At 28.3% G+C, this 25,797-nt stretch overlaps 1 protein-coding gene across 3 annotated transcripts in view; it reads right to left on the reverse strand.

Annotated features, from left to right (window-relative positions):
* The window catches only part of LOC129989660 (3'-5' RNA helicase YTHDC2-like), a 60,768-nt gene extending 49,753 nt beyond the window's left edge, over positions 1–11,015 (reverse strand). The window contains exons 1-9 of one of the 3 annotated variants that reach the window (XM_056098092.1): positions 10,551–11,015; positions 9,348–9,438; positions 8,168–8,361; positions 3,796–3,992; positions 1,915–2,081; positions 1,728–1,830; positions 1,008–1,164; positions 793–847; positions 495–687 (exon numbers count right to left, since the gene is read on the reverse strand). In XM_056098092.1, coding sequence (XP_055954067.1) covers positions 495–687; positions 793–847; positions 1,008–1,164; positions 1,728–1,830; positions 1,915–2,081; positions 3,796–3,992; positions 8,168–8,361; positions 9,348–9,438; positions 10,551–10,644 — 1,251 coding nt within the window. In that variant the 5' untranslated portion in view covers positions 10,645–11,015. Of the gene's footprint in view, positions 1–494; positions 688–792; positions 848–1,007; positions 1,165–1,727; positions 1,831–1,914; positions 2,082–3,795; positions 4,008–8,167; positions 8,362–9,347; positions 9,439–10,550 lie in introns of all 3 variants that reach the window. The other 2 variants (XM_056098091.1, XM_056098090.1) reach the window with 2 other exon arrangements.
* Between the last annotated feature and the right edge of the window lie 14,782 nt (positions 11,016–25,797).

Genomic DNA, 25,797 nt, shown 5'->3' on the forward strand with positions numbered 1-25,797 from the left:
GCATTTATTAACTCAAGTTACATACATTTTGTTGGCAGATATATGTTACAAGAAGTAATTAAAATAGAATCCTTATTAAAATCATATGTACATGCATGCAACTTTTTAAATAAATTTTAATTAAGGAAACTTGTTTTAAACAGGGTTTTTTTTTTTTTCTTTTGTAGCTAAATAACAATGTATTTTCTTCATTACATTATCTTCAACTTACAATTAAAATTAAATTTCCATTTAATTTAAATTAAATCTACATTTCATAAAATCTTTAACTGCTTTAATTGTTAACTGATTATTTCATAAATTTAAGCATACATTGTAATCTTATCATCTGTAAAAAAAAATACAGTAAGTAATAAATTATCTAAAAAAAATTAACATGTTACAGAGAATATAATGATTTAAAGTCTTAAATATATTATTTTTAATAAGTAAAAAATTTATATAAAAAATAAAATATGCATCTTTATAATAAGAAAAATCATATGAAAGCTTACGTCATGCAACGAAAGACTATCTAAGCCAAGATCTTGATAAAAGCCTTTTCCTGTTTCAGATGGTGCATCATCAGCAGAATTAGCAATTGCTTCAGAATTTAGGACAGAACACCATGATTCCAATTTTTTCCTTGATTTCTGTTTTTCAATATCTTTTATATATTTTATCATGGCAGGATTAGTATATCCAGTTCTATAATGAAATGTCCTTTACAGTACAAAATAACTGAAGACAGTAATAATGAATTAGTTGTTACTGGAACCATTTGACTAAATATTTTTTAAATTCTTTACTTACCCTTTTAAAATATCTTCAAGGAAAAATGTTTTAACTTCAAAAGCTCTACCTGGGACTGAAATACAAAAGAGATACTTTAAAGTCTATTTTAAGGACATTCCTTTAAAAATATAAAAAAATTAAATTATAAAATGTTTAAGGATAAAATCACAATTAAAATTTGAAAATTTTAATAACAAAAAGATAAATCACTGAGCAACAGACATTCCAGTTACCTTCAATAATAGGGCAGTTGCTGAAATACTTGCAAAATAACTGCATATCTAAGGATGCCGACATGAGTACGAGTTTTAGATTTCGAAATTTTAAAATCAAATCTCTCAAAACAATTAATAAGAAATCACTATATCGATCTCTTTCATGAAGTTCATCCTAAAACAAAACATAATATGTAGGATGCCAATAAAAATAATAACAGGTATTTTAATAATTAAAATACATAATTAAAGGCAAAACCAATGTCTTATTAAACAACAGGATCAGTTCATAAAATTTACTTGAGTATTTACAAATATTTCTTCTTTTTCATGGAAACTTTTTTTTAATCTCAATTTGAAATCATTTATAATCTGAAAGATGTAAATGTGGCATCTTATTAATGAGATGATTTTATGCAAAAAGCTTCTAACAATTATAAGTTTAGAATGAGGGGGGAAATTAACACTTAATTTATTTAAATGTTTAAAAATGAACACTGTTTATCAGTATTCAATAAAAAAAGTTTGAAAATAAGTAAAAATAAGAAAAATAGAATGATCAGCTTCAAATGGGTAATTTTTTTCAATTTCAAAATAAATTAAATAATATGAAAAATTTTACTACATAGCAAACATTATTATAAGCTCTAATAATTATGTGCAACAGATAGAATAAAAATTATTCTTCATAAAAATAACTCCAAAAACATAATTTTTAAAAATATAAATCATTCTTACCACAAGTATATGAGTTACTGTTGCTACTGATGCATCTCCACCCATAAGTGTGCGTAAAAGTACACCATTAGTACAAAATGTAAGCAATGTTTTTGGTGATATTCTAAAACAGAAAAAAATGTGTCAAGATTTTATAAAATTACAACAAAAATTGCTATTATATAATTACAAAATGAAAAATTTCTACCTGCTCTCTAGACGTACTTGATACCCAATAGTTTGGCCAATTTTATCATCTCTTTCAAGAGCAACTCTTTCAGCAACCGTTATAGCTGCTATTCTTCGAGGCTGTGTACATATTATGCGACAAGGCTGACCAACCATACTACAATGATCCATTATAAACTGTGGGACCTAGAAATATAATGCCCATAGTTGAAATAACAAATGAATAAGTTACTACAAAAAATTTTCATAACTAAAACAAAAATATATATTCTCAATAAACTATACTTAAAATAATTCAAAAGAAATATATATATTAAGAAACAGGCAAAGATAATTATAGCCTACAATTTAATTCTTGGAATATAATAAGAATGAAATCAATAGTCATTCAAATAAAATTGGAGGACTAATTCATCTTTGGCAAATATTAACAAATGCAATTCTACTCTTAATTAAGTTTCTTTTCTTTTGTTTTATATTTAAAGTACAAAAAGATCATCATTCTTAATTAAAAGAAATCATATCTTACAAATTATATTCTCTTATTTTTTTAAAAAAAAATTTCTTACACAAGACATAATTTATTTTTATCACCAAAGATGACATTGATGAAGTTTCATTAGAATTCAAAATGAGTTTAATTCATTTACTAACATTCATTTTATATAATGCAATTGAGGATTTAAAATTTTCTAATACATTTGTAAATGAAAGCAAAATGTAATTTAATAGTTAATTTTACATGCATATTATTTTTCACTGTTTTGAATTAAATCAGTCTACATCAAATATCAATATTTAATATTTCAGTAGCAATTTCCAAATAAAATAAAGTAGAACACCTTTTGTTTCAAAGTCCGGAAAATTATTTATTAGCGAAATTTTTACCCAATGATTAGAATAATCATGGCCTATTTAAAAACTAAAATTCTTATTCCAATCGATAATTAGTCAAACCTTTATCCTTATTTCAAAATTATTTTGCAGATTAAAGTCCAACTGATAAAACATATCTAAGCTTTACAAACATCAAAGGACTTAACTATTAATTCAATACACTCAGATTATTTTGAATATTATTTTTTTAGTTCAATTGATAAATTTTGATAAAATGAGCTAATATGATTTGCATTTTAAATTAATCATCTTTTCATTAAAAATGCAAATACAAATTATAGTATTTAACAAACAAGTAAAATATATTTAAGCAGTAATATCAACAAAGATATTTCAGTAGCACACAAATCACTGGCCATATTCTAAATAAAAGTTGAAAAAGGTACTGCAACAAAAAAGATTTATTATCCCCTACTATAAAAATCATTATTTGAATAATTGGTACTTTTCCGTTAGCCGGCGCAAGCAAAAAATTGCCAAATAATGTAGAATTCCACCAAATTTCTTACACCAAATTCGAGTTTGGTTCACAATTGGCACCATTAGCACGCAGTTAACGGAAATGTACCAAATAATTGATTAATAACAAAAAAAGTCAAGTCTGAATAATAAATAGAAGTGTATCATCCATGTGAATAAGGAAACAACAAAAATTGTTTAGGTACAGAAAGGCTAGAAAATAAAAGAAAGAAAGAAAATTACTTTGTGGTTCAGTTTTTCTATGACTGAAAATGAACTAGGTTCTCTGAAGTTTTAGAAATTGTCTTATTAAATTTCACATAAATTCTAATTTCTAATTAAATTTCTCTTTATTTGAATAGCATTTTGCCATGCAATTTTGAAAAAAGATTCAAATAACTCAGTGATGAAAAACTGATAATTCCTGTGAATCAAGCAAAAACAAATAAGATCTTGGAGAAAATGTTAGGGGTACCACAGTTTTGTAAGATCAATGGACCCTCCACAGTCATTATTACATACAAATAATATTCGAAATAGTTACCTGGGTTGTTTTTCCACTTCCTGTTTCACCAGAAATGATTACAACTTGGTGGCAAGTTATCATTTGTATGATCTCTTCCTGACAATTCCATATTGGTAAAGTCTGACGAAAAGCAGTAAATTCATTATCACATTTGCGCGGGGGAACCATAGGAATACCACTACCAAGTCTTCCTATGTTACGATTCACATCTCGAACTGCTAGGATAAATACTAATTTAAAACAAATTAAATTTCATGTTTAAGAAAATGTGACAACATAAGAATAAATAATAACATATATGTAAAAAAATTGCTGAAATCTAATGAAACTGTATTACAATTTAAATATATTGATTATATGTATACAGGTTTTTCTCTCTGATAAAAGAATCATGGATTTTCAAGGACCTTTTCCAAAAAAGTAATAAAATTACATATTTTGAGTTATAAAAATGTGAATAATAAAATTAAAATAACACATTTTTACAAACACCATACAAATGTAGTATTATTTCCTTGTTTAGTACTTATAGATGCTTAAATGAAGAGATTTATATAGCATGGTGGGTTGGTAATAAAAATTCAGTTTTACAGCCAGGTCTAAAACAAACACAATCCAACTCATAATTCCCCATGTAATCAGATGTAGTACATATTAAATTCATTGTGGCCAAATATCCTTCAGCTGGTATGGTGCAGAAGTTTGTGAGGAACATGCAAGTTCAGGTATCACCCTTTTCATCTTCCCTCAGTTCAAAATTATGAAGTCAATCATAAAATAGTCTTTGAATTGTTTCAAAATGGGACATTAATAAATTTTAACTGAAAAATAATACAAAGGGCACTTGTTACATTCATCTGGCAATTAATATGTCAAAACTAGTTTAAAGTAAGTTTCGAAATCACAATGCAAGTGCCTTCATTGTTAGCCAACCAGACTGGCATTAGATATTAATTTTACAGAAATTATTATTAACACTCATTTTAAAGAACATTAAATTTCAGAAGAAATAAAAAATATATTTAAAAAATGTCAATTTCCAAGAATCTCAAACCTTACTTTTAACCAGGTTATACAGAGCAAAGAAGAAAAAATGAATAAGAGAAAAATAAAAGTCCAACAAACCTTTATTTACATGGGAGCATATAAATTGCAAAGAATGCCCAACGTATTTTACATTTACACTTTAAGCTACTTTTTTAAAGCCTCAATTTTTCAAACTACTTGATTCTGATATGTATTGAAAAACTCGGTTCTTTTCTGCCTTTTCAATAAATAGATAGAATTTTACATTTCAGTAACAGTTTCTTCAGTTCTTACAAGTTTTAATTTTAAAATCATTAAGGTCATCTGAAATGTATTTTTTCTTATTCTTTTCATCACTTTGAAATAATAATCTTTATTTGCTTATGTTTTCATTTCAATCTACTTAAAATGGACATATTTTTCTACTGGGATTCAGAAATTCTCTAGTCTATCACAATATTTCAGCACATTTCAGCTAAATGATTTGCAACATAATTTTCTTCTTCAAAGATTCAAACTTTAATATTTTTATTTAATGAAAGTTCCCTTTCAACTACGGCCTGCCCATGGGGTAGTAACATCAAAATTTAAATTATTGCTCTTAATTACACTTTTTACAACTTACAACTTTTGATTTTCTAAATATTTAGATAAGATCTTATGAATATGATTCTAGAATACTTAAAATTCTTCAACTTGCAATGAATTATAAGATGCATTATTTGAAAGATTATTAAACATTAAAAGTTAATCAGGTTCTTTTTCTTATATTTACTTATAATTCTCAAAAACTGAAAGAATTCTTCTTATCTTATTATAGCAGGAATAGGCTTGTTTGGCCATTCCTCAATTCTAAACAATTCCTACTTCTAGAAAATTCATAGCCAAGAAGGTACTTACCCAAAATCCTATAAAGGTATATACAAAGACCCAACATTCATTTTTAAATCTCTTAGTTATTTTTTGAAAATTTTTGTTGTTACATTTGAAAGTAAGCCTTTTTTTTCACTGTGCCCCAATGAAATCCAAACTAATTTTGCTAATAACAATATACAAAACTTTTTTTTTTTTTTTTTTTTTTTTTTGGAAAATCAAGTTTAGAAATACTACTTACAATCATTAGGTCTTCAAGAATATGATTCTTCATGACAAAAAATCTCTCTGATCTAGAATATTAAAAATGATTGCAAAAAGACAAAAAAAAAAAAATCTCAGTTTAACAGATACGGTCAGATCTTTGCCACAATTTGAAATGAATTTGCATGATGTAGATTTTGGTAGAGGAAACTTGCTTCATTCAAAATTCTTAAAACAACCTTTACAATGCTCATAGCAATGTAGTTATACAAAGTCATCCCACTTTTTAACTGCCCTTTCAACAATTCTCTAGACATTTGGCTCTGGAAAAAATTCTTGAGAACCATCCCACTCTCTGAAAATTCCAGGTAGACTTTTCCAATTGCTGGCAAATATTCGAATAAATAACGTACACTAGATAAATATCTCACAAGGATATTATTTTCCTAAATGAATTGCTGACAAGATGCAGATTACAACTGCTTGCATTTATTAATAATTTTTGAAGTTCTTTTAGCATTTCATCATTCAATAAGTCAAAAAAAAAAACTTTCTAATTTATTGATGAACCGTCCATTGAAAGAGATACAACCTTCCTCAAATCTAATTTTTCCGCAGAGTTACAAAATTCTTATAAAACATATCTGACTGTTTAATGCCTTATGAAAGTTGAAACTGCATATCTAGTTTCAATCTACTTGGTTCTTTAATCATTTGTTTCCTCCATTTCAAGGTGAATATGTATATCCACTTGCTTTGTTTGCAAATTTATGTTGAATGTTTCTTTAAATAGTAGACCACACACATTAAATATTCAGCAAGAGCATTTTATTGCCCACAGGAAAAATGTTGGCTTTCCAGCTATTTGAGAATATTTCTCAAAATTAGCTTGAAAACTCCTTGCAAGTTATACAAATAATAACTCTCCACGAAGTAAAAGACCATTCAATTCAATCTAAGCACTGTGAGCATAATAGTATTATCTCTAGCTGCTGAGTCTGTGAAATATTATTTGGCCATTGTGGTGACAATCCGGTTTTCTCTCTCTCCCACCCTCCTCCAAATGTTAAATTCATGAATGATAGCATTCCCACATCAACATTCTTTTTCCTATTGGTGGAATTTTCAAAGTAAAACCAAGTTGCCAAGTCTCTTAAAAATAATGAAGTAATATTTTACCTATTTTTCAAATATTTAACAAAAAAAATCAAGTATTTTTGGAAGGCTTCCTTTTTATTGTAACAAAATAAAATTCAAGACATTTTCTAAGACTGCAGGATGCATTACTTTACAGATATTTTTTTCAAAAATTTCCAAAACAAATAAAAATATTTTTTTATAAAATTTGAATTCAAACATTGTATTTATAGTTCATTCTGATATTAATATTGTGATGTACATTAATAACAATAATCTATCATATAAAATCAATTATAAAAATTCAATTTTTTTTTCAAAAAAAATTTCATTTTAAATCAGTATTTTGTAATATATTTCAAAATAATATAAGAAAATATTATTAGTTTTAAAAATCCCATTTGAAGTTCTTATTTCTAAATCATCTTTCCTAAATGCAATTCTATAATCAAAAATAATTCAAGTTGACAGTAGTTAACAACATGATGTTAATCCATTTAAAAGTAATATACCAGCACAGAATTTAATATTAAAATAACAAATTCAGTATAATAAAACTTTACATTTAAAATATAAGCTGTTTAATTTCATGAAAGCTTTTTCTACAAATTTCAGATACATGTATGTATAACTGTAAATGGCCTTATAAGGCCACTTACAGTTTTTCACATACTTTCAATCTGAACCATCATTCACTGTACTTTACTTTTATAAATCTATAATTAGTATTCAAAAATTTTATAACTATTAATATATTTTATAAATTATATATTCAATAAAATGATGATTTGGCCAAAAACAAGTTGGTAAAAAGTAAAATTCACATTTGCTTAATTCAAACAAAATTAAATATTTGAAACTAGAGGGTGCAGGAAATGAATGGTATTCTTTTCATGATTATTTTATTTTTAATATAGAATAATCAATAAAATGTTAATAATAATAAAATATTTTTACTTGCAGTATTTACAAGATCAATTTCCTTATAAAAGACAAATATATGAAAATTTTGAATATTTTGTATATGAATTTTGAATATTTATTATATATGAAATATTTTGCAAATATATGAAAAATACTCCTTTGTAAATTTCAAATTTATTAAGATTAAAACTTATTGATAATAAATATTAAATAAGCCATCAATTACATTCTTGTCCTAAAATGCGATCCCTTTCAGTAGGAGGAAGAAGTTCTTGTCTTTCTCTAGCAGTGATAGGGAATCTTTGTAATAAAGACAGAGTATGTCTACGTGAAATATGTCCCAACTCAAAAACTGCATCTGCCTGCACAATTGTAGAACCTTCTTTTTTATACACAGTAAGAAATCTATTTGCTCCTTCCCTATAAAAAAATTATAAATATATATATATATAATAAAGAATAAAATATTTTTCAAAGCATATAACTCAAATTGGTTATTCATAAAAATCGGAAAAAAAAATTAATAGAAGTTATATGTATCTAAAAATTGAAAGACATATGTATATACATAATAAAATACTAGGGAATATCATTTTAATGAAATAACAGTGCAAATTATTCAAAAACTTAAAGCAATAACTACAAAATATAAAATTACACAGGCATATTTATGGTATCTAATAAACAAAACTTTATAAATACAGCATTTAAATATTATTTAAACCATTTCATCAAAAATTTTGCATCAATTTTCTTTAAAAAAATTATTTTGATGTTTTCAGTCTATTATTAATTGACTATTCAATCAAACTTGAAAATAATTATATAAAATAGTTCCAATTTTATTCACATGTTCACCATTCATTTATCTTATTTAAGAATCTTATGAAAGTATTTGAAATAAGCCAATACATTTTTAACAATACAGCATAGAGAAATTTTCATTATTTTAATTCAAAACAGTGTAAAAATATTCTTTCAATTTTGGATTTATATCCTGCAAAATTGTGATAGTTTGATTAAAATGTACTTTAATGCTGAACTTTCAATCTTAAATTAAACTGCTATAACAATTTTCACCCAAATTGATGCAAATTTGAAAATTCACTAAAATTTATTCTATCCTAAAAATTTTAAATGTTCTACTTAAATATGCATTTTTTAGGTAATATAATAATATTTCTGATTAAAAAATTCAGTTAAAAAATATTTGTTATGTCTTTTTCTACTTTTACCATTAAATTTCTTTAAAGTATTTCAAAATTTAAATATTATACAAAGTGCATAGCAATTTAAGAACATTTTATAATTTAAAAAATATTTCATAAATCAGATATCATATAAAATATTGCCATTTAAAATTTAGAAATCATTTAAGCAAAGCATTGCATAGAGAAAATTTTTACCCTCGACTTTTAGACTTTAATCCTAAGCTTTGAGTATAACGATGTACATAGGCTCTTTCAGTTGCACTTAGTGAAGAAGGAAATTCATATTCTGCAATAATAATAATGAAGTAAAACATTTTCATATTTTCTGTTACAATTATACAAATAAAAGCAGGTATATTTATAATCACATATTTTACAACCTTAATGTGATGTTTATATATTGTGCCTTTTTAATCAGCATAACATTTTCTATTGCATAAAAAATATTAAAATGGGAGATATAAATAGAAATGATTTTAAAAAAATGACAAAAGCTGCATTATAAATGTAACTAAAAATAGACAGAAAAAATGATTTATAGATGAAAAGTTTTTACAAATTAAGAAAAAATTTTATAATTTCATATATATTATTTTCAAGATTAGATTATAAATTAACATTTTATTTAAAATATCTTATTCCCATTAAAAAATAACATTATTTTTATTGTGAAAATTTTATAGACTAATACGTAAAAGTAAAAAAGAAACATATAAGGAAAAAAAATTGCAAAAAGAATGAAATATGATATAATCATGAATTTGTATTTCTTTAGTTATTTTCTCATGAAATTTATACATTACATATCAAATAAGTTCAAGAAATGAAATAAAGAACAAAAAATATATATATTATATGCATTTAATAAATTCCATAATTAAAAATAAAGAAGAAATTTTACTTAATTTCTTAAAAAAAGATTTCAATATAATGATAGGAGTTTTTATGGTAAAAATAAAACATTAATATCAATGAAAATATTCAATTCATTTCATAGAGGATATGAATTTATAATAAACCTTATAAAGGAATATCAAAATAAATAACCTATCAAAAATATCAAAATTTTTTGTGTTTTAAATTTGATAAAATCAAAAGATGAATACCAACTAAGCAATTTTTATTCAATAAAATAATGTAAGTTCTGTAAAAATATATAAATTAATTTGTGATACATATAAAAAAACTAGCAAAAAGCAATAAACAACACCAACAAAATGCTTAAATTAAGTTATTTCACATTATTAAAAAAATATGTTTAACCATTGATAAAAATAAACAATATCAAACGGCAAATTATGTTTGAATGAAAGCACTAACTTATTTTTAAATCTGAGCAAAAAATACTGAAAGGAATAATGTACCGGTTAATTAAATTGTAAATAAATAAATTTTTACCTTTCTGTTCGTCATTTTGACGAAAGTTTTTGACAACTATATGAATTGCAATGCGAAAATCTTCTCCTACGGCTATTTTATTTTTCCTAGTCATGTCAATATTCTGTTTCAAGAAAATAGAGCAGAAAAATTGCAAATGTCTTTATGAGATTCAAAACAAAGTTAAAAGGCTCAACTTTGTTTTCTAGTTATCCATGCCTGTATTTTAATGGTTAGCTCGGTACAGAATACTATAGCTATACAATATTTTATTCCACTTGCAAACAATTTGAAAAATTCTAGGTTGGATTTCAAGAGTAATCATTTGTAAATCCAGCAATTGCTTCTTTTAAAATCTATTTTTGCTTCTGAAGAAGTCAAGATTTTGTTTTAAATTTTTAACAATATTTCATTACATTTTGATAATATAAAAAGAATTGCATCTGTTAATATGAAAACATCAACATCCCTCTCGGTTTCAGTTTTATTTAGAAAAAGAAGAGAATATTTAACAGTTAACGATTGTATCACGGTAAGCGACAGTAAAATAAATAAACAGCCTTAAGCTGTCGATAAAGCCTTAAATGCTCAGCTGGCAGCAAGCATGAAGTATGTAGTTCACAACAATAGAATAGAAATTTTAGCCGAGTTATGTCAAATTTCCTTTTAATTTTATTATATAGACATAGTAATAATTTCTTATAGTCTGGTATCAGACCTTTGGAAAGCTCTCGCATTATGTTGAGTATCAATGTAATTAGAAATTCAGCATCCCAAGCAAGCTTACTTTACAAAAACAGCACTTTTGTTTTGAGACGGAGCATTGACCATCTACCATAAGTTTCTCGAAATAAACCATTAAGCATAAATCCATCGATCCTATTCACAGTTCTTGACTACTACATGTGAGAAAGGAGCCTAAAACAGTATATTGTTCAGGGAAGATCTTTTAAAAGCAGTTCTTTCGAACCTAATTTCCTTATTTTATTCTGGTAGTAAGTCGGTTATGAGAGGGAACTTCACATCTTTTATTTAAAAAAGATTGTTTCTTTAAAAGAGCTGCACAAAATCAGATTTAAAATTGCTGATACATCACATCGTAAAGAATTCCTTAATTAACTACAGCTTTTTTCTACCAGAGTTTCGCTACACCAGTGGTTCAGACATTAAATTAAAGGTGTCGAGTTCGAAACCCAAAGTTGCAAATGAATGGTAGAATGCCCTAGAGTTACTGCACGAAATCCATAAAGTAATTTTTTTCCTGTTATCCATTATCTTATATTTAAATGTTAAATTTTGAGCATTATATAATATTATTCATTGCTGCATAATCAAATATATAAAAATGAAATTTTGTTAGTTTGTATTTTATGGGCTGCCGTACCGTTCATCCGATTGCGGTAAAACTTTGCCAACTTATTGAAAAGAAAGTTTGAGAGAAAGTTATAGGCACAATGCAATTATTATGTCTAAAGTAAAAAACAAAAACAGGATAAATATTATTTATACTTCTCTTTTATATATCATTCACTTTAAATGAATGTGTTCATTGCCGAAAAGAAAATAAATATCATTCTTCCTATCATTTCTAATTAAACAAGATCGTTATTTCAAATTTCAAACGATATTTCCACGAGGATTTCTTCTGTGGCAGCTGCAGGCCTGGTATAAATAGGATATAGTATAAAATATATTTTTAAAAAATGAAATACGTGATGATATATGAAGTTGAGTTTGTGGTAAGAAGTTGGAAGTTGTGTGAGAGAACTTCTACTCGAGTGAAGACGTGTTTCGCCTGAGCTCCGTTCGTACTGCCACCCCCTGAGCATCCCGCTACGCGCAAGCTGCCCGACTCGTCCTTGTCAGGATCAGTGTTGGAAGGGCAGAGAATGATGAACATCGAGAACGCTGAGTTCCCGCTAATGGATACTTCTCCCAGTCTCCAAACCTCCTCGGATATACTGGCCAAGACCACTCCACCCGCTCAACATTTTACCGACGCCAACTCCATTTGTGATGAGTTAAGGAAGTGATCCGCTGACATCAAAGCCAAAAAGAAAAATATCTAACACCTGCAGCCCATGATGGCGTCCGGCACCGAGAACCCAGAGTTAAAAATGCTCGCAACGTTGGAAAAGACCCTACACCAGCAGCTGGAGGACCTGCAAAAAAGGATGAGTGACTTTGGAACTTGTCCTCTAGTTAATTGCATGCATCATACCCCCCCAAACCAGCCCAACTTAATCAAAACTAAAAGACCTAGAACTGAAACTGTAAATTCTAAGAATGTTAAAAATCTCAAAACTGCAAATAAAAACCTAAAATCCAACGTAGATAAAAAAAATCAAAATTTCAGACAATGATGAGTTCAGATTCCCACCCAAAAGATTAACTGCCAAAATTGTCACTAAAACCCAGGATAATGACAACGATTCAGTTTTAAGTGAAAACACTTATCAAAACCTTGAGAACCTAGAAATAGATGAGGAAATAGAAGAAACAAAAATAGTAACTCCCAGCCCCCCTCCGATAATGCTTAAACGAACAGAAAAATTCATTGATGATCTAAAACTGATAAATGACAAATGTTTTCCAGTAGAAAGCAAACTTGGAGGTCCTTATATAAAAATCTTCGTTAATAGTGATGATGAGCATCGTAAACTAACAAAATTCCTAAAAGAAAATAACCTCGACTACTTTGTGATAACACCCAGATCTAGCCGCCCCATTAAAGTTGTTATAAGAGGTCTCCCCAACAATATCCCAACCCAGACAATCAAAGAAGCTCTGGAAATTGATTGCAATTTTAAAATTGAAAAAGTAGCCCAACTAACCCGATTTAGAACAAAAGAACCACTTCCCCTCTTCCAAGTTATTTTACCCAATATCGACATTAACAAAAGTATATGGAATCTAAATTCCCTACTCTACTTAAGAGTAAAAATAGAAAAATTTGTCAGGAAAACGGGTAGCATTCAATGCTTTAATTGTAACTATTGGCACCATAGTGCAGCATCCTGCCACATGAAACCAAGATGTATAAAATGCGGTGGTGAATACCACAAAGACCAATGCACTACGCCACCAGAAAAACCTGTATGTATAAATTGTGGAAAAGAGCATTATGCTTCATACCGTGGGTGTGAAAAATTCCCCAAGCCCCAAAGATTTACTAAAAAACTTACCAAAAACTGTTATGTAAACCCAAATATCTCATATGCAAAAATAGCGAATAATGAACCTTTTCAAGCTGAACTACCCCCGCCAGGAAAAATGACCCCCGAAGATACAGAAAATAATGCCCACGCTCGAGTCTATTTCCCCAAGGACAATGTATCCGAACTTGAAGACATTAAATATGTGATTAACTAATTCAGAGCACTATTTAACGGTTGCGACATTAGCAGCATTGCTAGGCAACTCAGAAATGCTAACAACCATATAGATAAACTATCAATATTAATCAAATTCATGCCCATATTCAGCTAAGCCAACACTGTTTGATTTTACGATCCCTGTCCTCAATATCATGTTTTGGAATGCAAATGGACTCAAAAATAAAATGTTTGATTTCCGAATTTTTGTCGACGAGAATGAACCTGACTTAATCCTCCTTCAGGAAACAAAACTAAAAAACAGCTACACCCCCAATCTACCGAATTATTTATTTTACAGACAGGACGGCCCACAAAACCCCCTATGCGGTGGAACTGGAATTTTTGTAAAAAGAAACATCAAACATGAAGAAATCTACATCCCCAACCTTAACTGCATTGAAACCACAATAGTCAAAATAACGCCTCAAAACTGACCCCAAATAACAATCGCTTCAATTTACATTCCCTGCCGTGTAAACACTATTTTCACCAGAGACCTGGAGAAAATAATAAACCTCTCTGACAGCGTTATTATGTGTGGCGACACAAATGCACACCACACCAACTGGTCCTGTAAGAGAATCTCTAGCACTGGAAAAACCCTTCAAAAATTTGCATATGACAAAAATCTAGAAATTATCGCCCCATCCACACCTACTGGATTCGGCCCGAATTCGGCCAATACCATAGACCTCGCTATCACTAAAAATTTTTCATACAACCATGAAATAGCTTCAATATCAGATCTCCCCTCAGATCACAACCCAGTGATAATCAAATTCAACTTCAATATCACACCTCTAATCATAAATATAAATAATGTCACAACAGACTGGATAAACTACAAAAAATTTCTCAGCACTAACGTCCCATTCAATATCCCAAAAATTGAAAATACTGAAACCCTGGAAAATGAAATAGTCAAATTAACAAAAAATATTACCCTGGCATACAACAATAGCTCAAGACCCCTCAAACACCATGAAAAATTATACCTGCCTCCAAACATAAGAAACCTAAAAACAGAAAGAAATAGATCGAAAAAGATCTGGCAAAGAAATAGAGACCCAGCCTCAAAATCTCAGTACAACAAAGCCCAGGAAAAATTTCGTTTTGCGGTCCTAGAATATAATAGAAGCATATACATCCATCAAAACGAAATGTTCAACCCCCAAGATAACTCGTTATGGAGAGCAACCAAAAACCTCAAACGGAAAAGAACGAACATCCCCCAACTAACTGACCCAGTCACCAAACTTCTAGCACACACAGATGCTGAAAAAGCTGAGCTAATGGGGTCAATTCACGGTCACGTGTCAGGTACCAAACAAACCGCTTCTGTTCAATTTTCAACCGTTCTGCGCATGTCGTGATATCTGCCGATAACGTTGACACTGTTTACATTGTTGTTGACATTGTTTAGTAAATATTAAGCTAGCCGATCAATTATTAAAAACTTCTGATTTTTTTTTAAAGATATTATTTTAAATTATTTTCTCCAAATTTTCTTAGTTATATATTTTTATTTCTTATATTAAAATTTTAATTAATATTTTCAATAGAATTATTGTTTATGCAAAATTAACTAACATCGCTTTTTAATTCGTCTGGTGCCGCTTTATTCTTTCCTTTCCCATATCCCCCCACCCCCATTTTTTCATCCGAAGGATACATTTTGACAAATGACTATGGCAGTGTTTTTGAAAAATTACATATGTTCTTTTTTACATATTATTTAAATAGTATTGAATGTTGAATTTTATGAATATAGTTCCCCCAGTTAGTTCTTTTTAAAAATAATTATTACTCTTAGATAAGTTAATATTTTAAAGCTTACTAATGAAATTATTGTATTTTTTTTTTCTTATGTAATTACTTTTATAAATATTGAGAGTTAGTTATTTGATGTTTTCAGTTTGCTTAAAAGAAAGAACATGAAACTCAAATTAGTATATATTGAATAAATTATGTTTACAATTTCAAATTAGGAAATATAAAAGGTATGGATACCTTTTTTTAAATCTATGCAACTTATGAATAAATAATTTCATTTTAATTTGTAGAAATCATTAAAGGAAAACAAACAAAATCAAGCTTTCATAATTTATATATATATATAGAGAGAGAGAGAAAGAGAGAGAGATATATAAAATATATGTGATAATTATTTGAAAAAATATGATCCAATGTATGTTTCAATGTACTCACTAATACAAAAAACTAAAAAAAAAAAAACTATTAACTATTTATCAACATTTATTTTTCTAGACACTTAGAAATAATATAAACACAGTATGACAAGAATGTCAATGTAAATGATGAAATCAATTTTTTTCAACAGAAACATCCTAGATACTAAAGAACAGTTTTTTTTATCACTAATAAAAACATAATGTTGAACAGTATACTTTTAAAGCAGAACATTTATGAAATTTTTTTAAATGCTAAAGTTACATTGATAAAAATTAAATTGAATGAATATCATAAAATAAAACAAAAACATATAATAGAGTAAATTTAATAAACAACAATAAGGTCATGATATATATACATATATATAGAGAGAGAAGTTCAATATTATATAAAGAGGAGTTGAAAGAAACACTTTTATGCTTTCACAGAATTTTATAATTCAAAATTGATATGTTAAAGAAATAGAAAAAAAAAAAGTGAAACATGCATGTAGCAATGAAGTTGGGAATAAAAATTATATAATAAATGCTGATATGGAAATTGATTTTCAGTGAAAAGACCTTTATTTATTAAAACAGAAATCACTGAGGTGCACAGTGTTATAACAGGATATTATGATAACAGTGAATTTCAGTTTAAATACAATAAACTATTGACATTTCATTTTGAACAATAGAAAAGATGTTTGATATAAATTCACTTTGAATCCATCACAAATCTGCAAATGTAATTAGAAAGCTAGTAATATTCACTTCCACCTAAGTTTAGCATTATAGCAGTTGTTATTTTTGCAATAGGAGTTTGTTTACTTACGTTAATTAAATTTAGATAAGATTTTGTAAAAAAATGCAATGTAATACTCATGTAAACATTTTAAAACCTTCTAAGCATATTCAAAATTATCAGAAATTTCATCAAATGTGAATGAAGTAAATTAGAAATGCACTCATGATTTTGTTTGATTGTTTTTGGTGGCAAATCGCTTACCGATTTCTTTTTCTTCGAAGAGTTTTTCTAAAAAATTACTGGAACAGCTATATTTAATAAATGGACACAAACTGAAGGAATTCTTCAAAATGATCGGAGCATATCATTGACTTCGAAGGCTTGAAAAAATCTATACCAAAGCTATCAACCCAAGTCAGGTTTGTTGAAAGGAAAATAAAAAAACATTTTATCATGACACTCTTGTATTTGCATTAAAGCATGCATCCATCAGCACACCAGTATTTCCTCTGTTAACACATAATAAGAGGAAACAAAATGACTCAAAAATTATAACTTCAAATGTAAACAAAAAATCCGCTTCATACTTGGCGGAGAACGTTAATGGCAGACTGATCGACGAGATCGGCGCGGATGAAACTTAAATGCCATGCGCAAGAGGTGCATGGCATGTGACTTTTACGTCACATGAATTGACCCCATTGCAAACCAGCTGGAAGAGCAATTCAACCCAAATGATCTTAGTGATCCAAGCACAAAAAGCATTGTTGAGAGATCAATAGCAGCATACGAGCTCAAAAACCTTGACACAAACTACCTCAAAGTTATGCCATCGGAAATAGTTCAATTCATCAAGAAAATAAAAATTAACAAAGCCCCAGGTCCCGATGCAATAACCAACAAGATGCTCAAAAAACTACCTGACAATATCATTATCAAACTAACCCTCTTAGTAAACGAAATCCTAAAGCTCAGATACTTCCCCAAATGCTGGAAAATAGCGAGAGTTATCCCTATACTTAAACCTGGAAAAGACCCCTCCCTGCCAGTCAACTACAGACCAATTTCCCTACTCCCAACCCTCAGCAAACTAACTGAAAAAATAATCCTCACAAGATACCTAACACACAGTAAAGAACTTGGCATCTCAATCCCACAGCAATTTGGCTTCACGGAGAAACTCTCCACCACTCATCAATTACTCCGCATGATAGAATTCCTTCATGAAGGCAGGAAGAACAAAAAACCAATATCAACCATATTCTTGGACATAGCAAAAGCATTCGATAAAGTTTGGATCCCAGGCCTAATACATAAATTAATTGCTTACAATTTCCCCAAAACAATAGTTGACATAATTAAATCTTACCTCACGGACCGATATTTCACAGTGCAAGTTAACCAGACGGACTCAACAAAAAGAAAACTCAGAGCCGGGGTACCCCAAGGTGGAATTCTGGCACCTGTCATATTCCTACTCTATCTGAATGACATACCCCAACAAAAAGACATCATGATAAGTCTCTATGCAGACGATACTGCAATTCTCTCCCAAGGCAAAAACCCTCAGCAAGCAATCATCCCCCTACAAAATTACATTTATAATCTCGAAAATTGGCTAACCCGCTGGAAAATAAAACTCAACGTGGACAAAACAGAGGCAATCTTATTCTTCAAGAAAAATAATAACTGGCCCAAAATCCAAATATACAACACTGAAATCAGCTGGCAAAACGAGGTCAAATACCTGGAAATAACACTAGATAAAAACTTAAATTACAAAACGCACATAAATAAAACAAGAGAAAAATTTAATTTGACTTTCAGAATCCAATACCCGCTAATTTGCAGAAATTCATTTCTCTCAATAAACAATAAAGTCCTCATTTACCTAGCATATCTAAGACCAATACTTACTTATGCATGTCCGATCTGGGCTGCTACGGCGAAAACTAACCTACAAAAAATAGTCACACTGGAAAACAAAACATTAAGGATGATAGTCAGGGCCAGATGGTTCATCAGAAATGCGGAAATCATTAAAGCTCTGAACATCCCCCCAATTAAACAATTCATCCTCAAACAAGCCCAAAACTTCTATGGAAACATCATAAATTTTGACAACCCCACCCTAAGTAACCTACCGACATATGATATAAAAGACACCTGCAACAAACGCAGACCTCGCTGTGCCCTTGCAATTTAAATTGCAGACAAATAATACATAACCTTTTTTTTTTTTTCCCACACACAAGAAAACAATACTTTCAAACTAAAATAAACCATGTATGATGCACTGTAATTACTAAGGTCAGTTTTATATCACTCCAAAGTTAACCATTTTTAGATTTACGGATGGTGGGGCCTGCGACCCCAATGAGCCGTAATACCTCTCAACAATGAGATTTTTAAAAAATGTTGATGGAACACAAATATCGGTCGCACAGTTTATTTTGAAAGCCTGAATCATTTGTTTGCAATTTCAGAAAACAAATTACTATCACTAGTTAGCTATCATGGCGTATTCATGTTGCTTTTTTTTAAATTTTGAAAAAGAATTTTTAAAAATATTTTACCATTTGACATAAAATATTTTACCATCTGTCAATAAAATATATCCCCCAATCCAACAAAATATGTTCTTGTTTCAACACGGCCAAATCTATAGAAAACTTTTGCTTCGGTACCACATATTCCATGTTAGCCTTTTACATATAGACGATTTACAGTCTGGCGTGTGAATTTTTTTATCCTTAATTTAGGCTTTAAATTTTCAATTTCATTAAAGAAAACAAGAATATTATTATTTTATTTAATTAAAAATAACTACATTTTAATAAATTCGTAAAGCATCTAACGAAATCTATTTCGATTGTATTCTTAAAAATTCGATCAGGTTCGCAGAAATTTTTGTTCAACAATCGGTCAAATAAAATACTATAATTAATTTTTTAACACTTACAGAAAATTAAAAAAAAAAGATACGAAATATTTTTATTTGGATAGCATTCTCCATTTTGTATCATTGATTATTTCAAGCAAATCATTTTTATGAAAAATATCTTAAGATGCAGTATTATGAATACTATTAATGAATTTCTTTAGAAATATATCAAATACCGAAGTAAAAAAAAAGTTTCCTTACTAAAAACGATTAGTCGCTTTCATGGCATAAGATATATGATGTTTTTTTCAAGAGAGTAATGGGAGTAAATGAATACATTTTTAAATTATTCAAACTTCCAGAAGAATTTTGAACTGAATGAATCATATAAATTCGATGAAAACGTATGTTCAATGCTTAATGACGAAATTTGACAATGTATATGACAGATTTAAGAAAATGTATGTTATTTTCTGATAGTTATACTATGTCAAAACTGTATTAGGTAATTCTTTAATTAATATAATTAAAATTATTATTTTTCAAGGAAAATATTGTTTTAGCGTTTTATGCCAGAACAAGTACAAACTTAACTTTACCAAGGCAGATCATCAAATTTCATGTCCTATTCTCTTTCAATGAGCACTTTTTATCAACTAATTTTTCCCATCTTTATCCCTCATATTTTATTTAATGAAAATAGATATAATCAATAATTGGTTCTTAATGAAATCAGTCGGAACTTATGGTAAATGCTTACAATTAATAGCTCTTGCTAATAACGAGTACATGAATACATTGCTGTTTACAATTAAGAAGAATTACACATAATATCTAACTTTGAGAAAGAGCCAATGAACATATTTAGATGAATTCAGGTTGTTAATTATTAGATACAGTTACCGAACTGAAATATTCATGTTTTGCAGAAGAACGATTTCCAGCATTTTTGGTTGACCGGGCCATCCGGCTCGTAAAAATATCTTAATGCGACATAACTAAATTTGGAAGCAAAAAAATAAAATTATAAAACAAACATAAATAGTAATTTCTATGAATCTGCATTTTTAAAATTAATAATTTTCTAATAATTTGCATTTAAACTTGCGAGTTAACCCTTTGTAAGGCCATGGGAAGTATGCTTCCCACCAAATTCATCTATCTTTGGGTGAAGTTATGTAGATTGGCTTAAGTTCGGACAAATTTTTCAATAAGACAGAAACTTAGATGCTACTGTTCCTTGTCTCACACAAAATGGTGTGTCTTGATTTGTTACTTAATTATTAATTAACGCAATAAATTAATTTATCAAATTAAATTTATCTGATAAGTTAAATGAATCACTTTTCTCAAGCCAGTCTCATTCCTAAAAATGTTTTACCATACTATGACTAGAAAAAAAATGGCCTGTTAATGTGTTAAGTGGATTTTTATTTTTTTACGCTCAACAATTTGGTTTTGGCGCTTGTAGACTAACTCAGCAAAATGTCTTTCTAAAATTATACAAGTTCTGGTACTATATGCTTTCCTGGTTCCTTATGCTTTCTTATTCGATCTATACTGGTACTGTGTCAATAGAACAACGATTCTAACATTCAAAACACAGATTAAAAATAGAAGTTTTTAAGTTTTTTTTTCAATCGTAAAAGAAAAAAGAAAAAAAAATGCGATTTCTAAATAGTACGTTGTTCTTTTTTTTTTTTTTTTTTTCTCACAAGAATAACCTGTGCGCGCGCGCGTGTGTGTGTCAGCAATTAGAAAAGCTTACTATAAAAGTATTAAAAATACACTGCTTATGTAACAAAAAAGAAAACCTATTATTTAGCTGTCATAATTTAAGAAAATTCAATATATCTAATTACATCTATTATGCGCTGCCATATTATTCATCCGATTGCGATAAAACTTTGCCAACTTATTGCTTGTACTTGCACGAAAGTTATAGGCATAGTACAATTATTAACATTTATTTTGAATGCAATAAAATTTACAAATAAATAATTTCATACGTTTCTATGTTTCAACATTATTTTAAAATTGACGCTCGACAAAAGACAAACAGTAAACAGCCAACGGTACATATCATTCGAAATTAATCGCTCGCATATCAAACAAAATAAAATTATTATCATCGATGGCAACGAATGGGAGTGAAATGAAATCGAAAACACTTAGTGAAAGCGCTATTTTTTTTGTTTTCGTTAATGAATAGTCATCTACATAAGAGCGTCCAGAGAGTCATTCTGCGCGTACAATATTTTGGCTGCGGCGAATCGCACATATTATTCATCAAGTTTATCTCACTCATACAAAATGAAATTATTATTATCGATGCCGATCAAGGTAAATTTCTATTTATTCAGTGAATCGGTAAATGATATTTCGCAAGCATATATCGTATTAATTGCTTCGTCAAAAAATATACCTCCCAAATTCGTCACTTAATAGATCTACCACGTAGCACATAGAAATAAGCCAATTCGAGCTTCTCAAACAAGCGAGTAACGACGAAAGAGCAATGAAGTAGATTGTTTATTAATTACAAATTCACGTTCTTCAGAATCTCAAGATCAACATGCGGAAAGAATCGAAAGAATCGATTATTGCTAACCGATCACGAGCATCAGAATCAGAAGACCAGTATGAGGCAAGAATCGAGGCAACTATTCTTAACGAAAAATGGAATGGAGAAGATGTACTCATTCCATGCATTCCCATTATTCCCAGCGACATGCCTTTTGATTTCAAACGACTGCAGTTCCTCATTCGACTTGCATTCTCGATGACCATCAACAGTCAATCACTTCAAGTGTGCGGATTGAACCTAGAAAATTCATGCTTTTCTCATGACCATTTATTTGTATGGTGGATGTTCAAGAGTCGGACAGCCAAGAAATTTATTTGTTTTTGTTGAAATCAAAAAAAAAAAAAAATATTATCTACCCTAAAGCACTTGAATAATAAAGTAAAAGAGCTTAAATAATAAGAGAATAATAAGAGCTTTTTCATCAAAGTAATTTCAAGCTCCAAATTTTTAGAGGTATAGTTTACTCATACTATTATAAAGGCCTTAAGCCATAATGTAATATGTATCTCTATAATTTTCTGTCAGCTCCCATAAAACTTCAACTTTAAATTAAAGGGGAAATGATTAAACTGCAATTAATATAAAAAAATTATTGAATAATATAAAAATACTGAAACGAAGCATTATTTTAAATATGAGTACTGAAAGCAGAGTCGTTCGGCAATGATGAAGTTTTTTGTGCACTACAGAATAATTTTCATAAATTATAATATATCAAAGAATTATGCAACAAAAAATTCTCGTTTCGTTTCATTGTAAAATTCACTTTTTAGTTTTATTTTCAAAACGATTTAAATGGTGTCAATAATTTTTCGGTTTAGAAATATACTTCAAAAAATTATGAAATTTTAATTTTAGACACTCCTTTGGTCCTAAGAAATCATATTCTGCGAAATATTCTTGCCGTTCCCATTTTTAAATAAATAAATGAACATTTCTATCTTCTGCGATCAAACATGATAGATTTATAAAGTTTTGAATATTACAATTTTAGAACATGTTATAATCTAAGACTTGAATCACTCTTGAGAATCCCTGGGAGATGACTGGCTATATTCTTTGAAACAATCGATGAAGTGCTCTAAAATCACCCGTTTTTTTAGAATAGTGATATTCAAATTTTCATAAATCGATCAGCTTTAGCTATTGATTTAGTTGATTAGACTGCAATTCAAAAATTTCTAATGTCATTGGAATATTATTTTAAAGAATTTTACAAAGAGAAATGAGTCAATTCAATGCCAGATATTGAAATTCAAGTAAAGAGATATTTTTTACAAATCAGACTTAAGAGAATATTTTCCATAAAGCATGAAAGATTATTTTTTGAATTTAATTTAAATGTAAATATACAGCACCAAAGAATGGAAAAATCAATTTCAAGAGCATATTTTGAAGATAATAACAATTAATTAAAAAAAATCAAATTAGAGTTAGCAGGTGGTAACATAAAATTTAAATAGATTATTAATATTTAATTCTTTTAACATTAAAATTTTAATAAGATAGAAACTGGGATAAGTTTCCACAGAAAATGAGGGGCTTTGTCATTAAAGACAATGTGCTTCAAGATGTCAGCATATTATTGCTCATTGAATTAAAATCTACCAAACAATCTGCGAAAATAATTCAATGATCGATATCACAATCATTGCAAAGATAAAAGAGTACCAATGAATAATTTTACGTTGAGTTATAGATAAATTAACTAAACTTAAAAAATATTTTTTTAAAAATTCAACAATAATATTTTGAAATCACATGGGAATACTCACTTAAAAAAAATCTAAGAAACTGGCACTAAACAATTTTCCGAATTTTTTAAGGAAATTTTTATGAGCTTAATAGATTTATTAATAATTATTTAATGTCAAATACTTTCAATAATTCAATGATATATTAAATAAATTGTATTATTCTTGTAATAAAATCTTTTCATATTAAATCATTTTAATATAGAATTATATTCTCAGCGATGAATAAGCTTACAAGCTCGGCGCTGATCTTTTATGAAAGCTGACCAAAATGCTTATTAGATTTCATTCGTTATTGTTCTATAATTCGAACTTACATTGAAATCAGCTAATTTTAAAATAGATATAAAGTATCAGAATGGTTATTATAAACTCAGCATCTTTCGTCTCAACATAGTTTTTATTGCTTGTAATTGCTCCCTATGATATTTATATTTTAAGATAAGCAGAAAATTAGTTTATTCCTAGCTCTTCTTAGTCACTTTGCTTTGTAATAACATCCAAATATCTTCTCAAAATAGACTTTTCAAAACTGCAATTGCTTTTTCGTTCAACTTTCAATGTCTAAAAATATTACCTTATGAGTGCTATCAAATTCATTGTCACGTTGTAGCTCCCTACCTTCCTTCTCATATTCTAAATAAAGAAGCTAGAAAAAAATATTTTTATTAAATGCTGTTCATATATATATATATATATATATATATATATATATATATATATATATATATTGACGAAATGTTTGTCTTTGTCCATTAATCTAGAACATTGTCTAGTGTTCATGACTCATAGGCATATCAAATTTTAATGACGCAGCTTGCATATGGAATAAAAATAGAATCTGGAGGTTCCGAGATAACTGAATATATTTAGATTATAAAATTAAAGAAATAGAATTATTTATAGGGACCATTGGCGAACACCTAGTCTTTAATACATAATAAGTAGGAAAAAAACCCCATCAGATTTATAAATCATGATTTTAATGATAATTACAAAATTCTCATTTATTAGAGATTAGAACTTTCATATTTAAATTGGCTACGTTGCGTAAATAGCATAAATTATTAGTTAAAGATTAATTCTTAAAATAAGTGGTATTGGAAACTTCATAAATAATATAAGTAATTTCAATAAATACAAAATAAATTTAATTCAAAATGAAGTTATTTTATGCTTAAAATCATAGGGAAAGAAAAACTAGGGGATAAAGGGGAGTTATTCGCACCTAAGGGAGTTTTTTAATAGTAAATTTAAAATTTTTTTTTTTTTACAGAGCAATTTTCAGTATTCATTAAGTGTAATCATCAAGTGCGAAATAAGAACATCTCTTTGTACTTATAGAGAAAATATGGTAATCGTCAAAAAATTCGAACTTGAGATTTTGATGACATTCCTGAGTTTGAAAAACACATTTTTGAAAAATCTGTTTGGGACAAAAATAACTCAAAAATGTTTCACAAAGATGGACGAAATTTGGTATATGGCCTTTACACCAAATTTGAAGATTTCTCTCAAATTGCAAGCAAAATCTATTCATAGGAAATCTGTCTGTCCGGCTGTTCGTATATAAAATAACTCAATAGGTACAAAACGAAGAAAATTTGGTGGGTAAAATTTGGTTCACAGATTTAACATGTAACATTAAAGACACTTATCAAAATTTAGGTCAATTCCTATAGCAAGTTGAATGTCTGTTGGTATGTGATTTCGGAAGCATGTAAATGCGATACCACAAAAATGCAAT

The sequence above is a fragment of the Argiope bruennichi genome, chromosome 2 (assembly GCF_947563725.1).
Source record: "Argiope bruennichi chromosome 2, qqArgBrue1.1, whole genome shotgun sequence".
Classification (NCBI taxonomy): Eukaryota; Metazoa; Arthropoda; class Arachnida; order Araneae; family Araneidae; genus Argiope; species Argiope bruennichi.